The sequence below is a fragment of the Cryptomeria japonica genome, chromosome 2, assembly GCF_030272615.1.
Source record: "Cryptomeria japonica chromosome 2, Sugi_1.0, whole genome shotgun sequence".
NCBI lineage: Eukaryota > Viridiplantae > Streptophyta > Pinopsida > Cupressales > Cupressaceae > Cryptomeria > Cryptomeria japonica.
In genome coordinates this window covers 156,264,371-156,270,709 of record NC_081406.1, presented here as the reverse complement: position 1 = coordinate 156,270,709, position 6,339 = coordinate 156,264,371, and the positions used below count along the sequence as shown (strand labels likewise).

General features: G+C 31.8%; 1 protein-coding gene across 1 annotated transcript; it reads right to left on the bottom strand.

Moving 5' to 3' along the window:
• Positions 1 to 1,090: 1,090 nt before the first annotated feature.
• Positions 1,091 to 4,393, bottom strand: LOC131070561 (zinc finger protein JAGGED). Its single transcript, XM_058006126.2, has 2 exons — positions 2,270 to 4,393; positions 1,091 to 1,665 (listed from the first exon to the last, which is right to left on the bottom strand). The coding sequence occupies exon 1, from the start codon at positions 3,018 to 3,020 to the stop codon at positions 2,292 to 2,294; it is 729 nt and encodes a 242-aa protein (XP_057862109.1). The 5' UTR covers positions 3,021 to 4,393; the 3' UTR covers positions 1,091 to 1,665; positions 2,270 to 2,291.
• Between the last annotated feature and the right edge of the window lie 1,946 nt (positions 4,394 to 6,339).

Genomic DNA, 6,339 nt, shown 5'->3' with positions numbered 1-6,339 from the left:
GAAATATTGTTTATCCCTATCTAACTTGGTACACATTTGCACAATTTATTCTCATGTCTTGGTATTTGAAGATATTATTTGGGAACTTAAATCAAATTAAAAATTATTTAGATAATCAATTACAAGGATGATTCAATTTAGGAACACTTCATTTAGAGCACTAAAACAAACATATCTACATCTATAGCACTAAATTTTTATTTTGTTTTCTTTGATATTTTTCTAAGGCTATAAAATTGGTTTATCAAAGGGGTTGAATGAGGAGAACTTCACCCTTGCAATCTAATAGCTTTTCTAGGGTATTTCCAAAATATTGTCAAACCTTGTGTATCCCCAAACATTCCTGATCAATAGAAGTAGCTTGTAAAGCTGTGTAGTCAACCATATCAATCCTATAAGTTGTATGATAAATCTCATGGAGTAGGTAATTTCCATGGGGCTCAAGATTGATAATAAGAGATAAAATTTAGGCCACTAGAAAATTTTGAATCAATGACAGTAGATTTCCACAATCCATTAGTCTAAATGCATGTATGCTTCTGGATTCAATTATGTGAGTTTTTTTGCATCAACATTTCGGATCAAAGTTGTGATCCGAAACGTTGATGCAAAAAAACTCACACGGTCGAATCTAGAAGCATACACGTATTTAAATTTTGAATCTTTTATAATTCCACCAAGCACATCAAAGAATTGTTTTTTTAGCATTTTTGAATCAAGTATATGATACATTAACATCTCCTTAAATTATTTCAAATGTTAAGTACTCAAATATTCTCACATTTAATTTTAATAAAATACTATTTGAATTATCAATTCCTAGCTAATTATCCAAATCTAGGTTAATGAACGACCTAGATTTATGTCAACTAAATTTCTTTTATAAAAAGTGAGACTACCTACACTTGTATATAACATTTAGAAATATAAAATGATATTGCATTTCAACTTAATAAGATTATAAAGAAATTTTTACTATTGATAGCACAACAAAAAGAAAAAGTTCAATAAATTTTTAAGTAGCATAAATTTCATCATATTAAAATAAAAAAATTAAGTCTAGGAAGATACAACACTAATAATCACTAGCAAAAGAGTTGGAACCATTACATTGAAAAGGCTAAGAAGATGTAAAAGCTAGAAGGAAAGCAAGAATAATTAGAGGAGAAAGAAAAGGGGCAACTCAAGTTTATGCCTCAAGATGAAATTCCTCTTTCAATTTGGCTACTAAATCAATACCAATTTCATCTTTGTGGTATTTTACAATACTTTTCATGGTAAGAACATAATCATTAATGAGGCTTAAATTCATACTATTGAAAATACAAGCAATTGCAAGGACTTCTTTTAGTTTCTTAAATAAGAACAATATGCCAACTAAGGCTAAGGCCTTGAAAAATTCATACCTTACTAGTGCATTGTTGGATTTATCCTCTAAGATCAAGGAATCTTATACATAACCAAATTTAAGTAGATTGAGGAAGTATTCATCTTGAAGTACATCCATTGCACTGAAGAGAAACATAGACACCCTTGGACATTTCAAAAGAAAATCCTTACGGACAACAATGCGACTTGGTGTATCTTCAACACCTTCACAAACAAATGAGAAAACATTCACTATCTTCACAAAATCATATTTGCTTGTTTCTCCCATTTTTGCACCTGAATGTCACATGAATTTTATTCCCTTAAATATTTTTCAAAACTCGTACTTAATAAAATTATCTAAATACAAATATAATGTGATGTCGTGAAAAAAATTGAACTGCTATTTTTCTAACAATAATTTTTTAAAAATTTAAATATATATATAATTTCAAATCTAAAATAAATCTAAGAACCTCACATATATTTGTATCACATAACAAATTTATAATTGATCTATATCAATCAAAAAAAAATTATAATTGAAGCATTTGCGTGACTTTAAACCCCATCTTTTAAACTTTCAAACCCTGTACTAAAATCTCAAAATTACAGATACTGCAAGAGGATTGAATTTTTTTTTAATTTTAAAATTCTAATTTCTATTCATAAAAGATTATTATTACTTTTCGTTTAAATTTTTTAATTCATTTTTTCCTTTTAAAAAACAATAAGAATGTATATAGATTGCTGGATTTTAACTGTAACTTTTTGCCATTAAAATTCAGAAACCCTAAAAAATTCAGGAATCTGTGGAAATTTCATATTGTTAATAAGATCAGTTGTTCAGAAAAAACTACAATTTTTTGAAAAATCACCTGTCTGAAAAATTATAACTTACCCCATTAGATGGAATCGTTAGTTTATGGTTCTGCGGGACCAAGAACTAAGCGGAGATCCAATCCCTTATCCTCGATGATACAATTTGATCTATGCATCTGCGCGGTTTCAACCTTGGTACCTACTGATATGCAATTTGTTTCCTGTTGGTACGATAAAGAAGGAAGCTGCAAATATCTGCTCTCAACGCCGGCATGAATTGCAGACACCGGAGGTAAAGAGGGCGAATAAATGTTGGAGCTGGCAAATGAAGACAATCCATAGTACGGCGAAACGTAAGACCAGGGCGGGTGAATTGTTCCGGACAAGAAAGAATTTTGCAGGCCCGATCCGTAAACAGCGTCTTCTGCCTGCGGCTGCCGAAACCCTAACGCATATGGAAGCGCAGGAACGGTGAAATCGTGAACCGCAGGCGAGAAGGAGTAAAGATTGTTCCCAGCTATGGCGGCGGCGGCAGCACGGCGTGTGGCCTCAATCTGTGCTTTCTTTGCTTGCCGGCGCTCTTTCTTGTGCGCGTTCTGGTGGCCGCCGAGTGCCTGCGAGTTTCCGAACTCTCTGCAGCAGAATTGACATTCGAAGGATCGGCTCTCCGACGGTAAATTACTTGCAGTTTCCAGCTGCGCTGTGCTTGAACTCTCCTCATCGTCGCAAATTTCTTCGGCCTTGTGTGCAAGCTCAAAGCCGAATAACCTCAGCGCCGTCTGCGATCTGCGAGGGTTTGTAGGGCTACCCTGCGCTAGTTCATCGTCCATGGGGTTTGAACACAGGGCTCGGACTAAATACGACTGAAGAACTCTGTACAAGCTGTTTTTTTCCGGAAACAATTGAATTCCACATGTATTTGCATCTGTCTTTAGTAAGTATATATCGAAGTCACAAATATTATCTTTTTGAATATTTCGATCTGTCAAAATTTTCCAGAAACACAGTCTGATCCAGTCATTTCTCAGAAATTTTGAATCTTTATGAACAGTCTAAGCCGATTATTTTAAGCAATCGTAAGATTTTGAATCTTTATGAACAATCTAAGCTGAATATTTTAAGCATTTGTAAGACTTTGAGTCTTTATGAAAAATCTAAGCTGATTATTTTAAGCAATTGTAAGACTTTGAGTCTTTACGAACAGGTCTTCGAAGCTGATTATTTTAAGCAATTGAGACCATTTCAACAAAGAAAAGCAAAATCTTGATTTGGAAAAGCAAATTGATCTGCAATCACAGATATTCTGCCACCTTTCGCCATGGCACTGGCTGTGGCCTCTGGTATGGCACGTTGCCTCATCATCGGCCGACAGAGTAGGTAATCCTCGAACTGTTCTTTGGTAGCTGTAACTTCCATATCCATGTCTTAGGGTTTACCTGATTGGTGAACTGATTGTCCTTCCCCTTTCAATCAATGTTAAAGCTACCTGCTCTTTATTTTTAGCGCTAAAGCTTCCTTGTTTGGTAGGAACCGGGCCGGGCCCGACCTAAAACCAGAAGTCATTCTGATTCACCATTTTCCACAGTAATCACCAGCTGTCCGGCTCAAAAACCCTTGATTTCTTCAGCTCGCAACACGCGGCCCTGCAAATCTCCTTCGAGATTCAAACCGTTATTTTCCCTGTTAACCTGTACCTCAATTTACACGTGAAACATGCCTGTCCTTCTACTTCTACTGCATTATTCAGGATTTCCTGTAATCAAACGTCATATTTTGTACAGAAACATTTCGATTATCACCCTCTTCTGGCCCACCCGTCTGACCTAAACGAGGGTGTGTTGGGTACGAAATAATATCCACCTAAATTTTAAATTCCCTCCATCTTTTTCCTCTGCGTCAACACTTTATGCTCCTCGATTACTTTTACCAGTGGAAAACGACACGACATGATTCGGCCAATCAGATTTTACCATGACTACCGACTTCGTTGAATATGGAGGCATGTGTGTTGAATAAAGTTTATTGCAAAAGGAATAAGTGGTCTTAAAAGAAAAAAAGATTGCGGAGGGGTAAAACTTTGAAGGAAAAAAAAGCCAACCAATAAACTTTGAGCAAGGACAAGATGCCTTGTTCTTATCTGTTGTAGTTACTTTATTTAGTAATGGCATAAGCTCTTCCATTTTAAGAAAGATACATAAGTGGCTAGAATGTGACAATTGCCTCTCTTAACTATTTATTTCTTTCAATCAATGATTTAGGGAAAATATAGATTGTAAAAGAACTGTATTAATAAAAGTAAAAAATAAAGAGTAATTGGTAAAATTTATCAATGATTCATGATGTAATGATTCATGATGTAAGTATTAATGAGAATAGAATGATTATAAGTAGGATTTGAAGTTAAGTGTATTATCAAATATATCAAAATATTAATAGTTTATGTTGGCATATAGATTAAACAAAATTAAAGTTACTATCTAAATATTATGAATGAAAATAGAATATTGACTCGAAAATATATCAAAAAACATAAAATAAACAAATCTGAAGGATCAAATGACTCGCAACTTCTTCCGACTATTCAACTCTTTCTTTACCACTTTCATTACCTCTTTTACTACTCCTTTTACACCTCTCAATACCCTTATACTACCTATCGAGCAAGGGAAATAAATGAGCTTATAAAGCTCTCAATAATGCCTCTAGTGATGATTTGAGCCACTACTAAACATTGGGTGGGTGTGATTTCTCATCATCTTAGAAACATGAATCCCTACCAACAATAACTTGACATCATAATAGTAAGCTTTTAAAAGACCTTGTGGGAGATGATAAGACTTCACCTTCCAAGGGTTCACCTCTAAAGAAATACCTTATAGTAAGCCTTTAAAAGACCTTATGGGAGACGATAAGACTTCACCTTCCAAGGATTCACCTCTAAAGCAATACCTTATCATGTGAGCACATATTAGAGTTTTTTTAATAACAAAAATGTGACCCAATGCCTCACTTCAAAATAAGGGGAAAATGAAATATTCTAACTAATGTGATATGAATTGCAAATTAGGAAGCATGAGTAAAAGGAGGATTGATGTTTATAACTAGAATTCCAAATCCTCTTCAAAACATTTTATGAATGTCAACTAGAAATTTCTTTCACTATGTTGGTCTTACGAAGCTCATGAAATTTTTTTTCCTACACCACATTGTCTTACCGGGTCTTATTAGTACTTGCCGTTAGGCAATACTATTGTAATGAGTTTTTTGTTTTTCCAATTAACTAGTTATTAAAAAAATTAATTTGAATCAATCACAAACAAATTTTAACTTTTAATTTTTTCAATCTTTTTATTTACCAAAGTCTAATTGTACAATTTTTAACATTATAAATTACAAAAATTATTTTTTTGTACACTTATTGGCTAAATACAATTTAAATGTTATAAGCAGATTTTTAGGAAATCCAAAATAATTAGTTTTAGTGACAACTATATAGCCAGAAATATATGTAAATTTAGGAAAATTTTGACGTCACCAAATTTAATGGACATTCTTTATTCACTTTAACAAACGACATTTCATTTCAAGAGTCTTTACTAAAATTTAATCAATATTATTACTTAACTTTCTTTATTTTTGTGATGCATTTTAAATTGCTATATGTATTATAGATATTTTATAGAGGCAAATAAATATAAAATTTTATAATGTTATATTATTTTAATAATATATTATTATAACATAAATAGATCTATAATCAAATCAAATAATAAAAGTATCAAACTATATAAAATTTTAAGGGATATATATTTATAATAATAATTACATAAGTAAAAAAAATGTTATGTTATAATAAAATAAATTGATTTGTTATTTTAGTTACAGTTTTCTTTTATTGAATTAATATGTTTAAAAATAATTATACTTTTATACATATTTTATTATATTTAAATTACAATGAATTTAAAAAATTATTACTATTTTTATTTAATTAATTTGACTTAATAAAATTATTATCTATCAAGACTATTGTTTTTGTTTTTTTTTTATGATAAGAGCTATCAATATGGGGATACCATCCTTGTATTAAATAAAAATAATATTACAGAAACCTTCACTGCCTGTTAGCAAGACCATATACAAAAACTG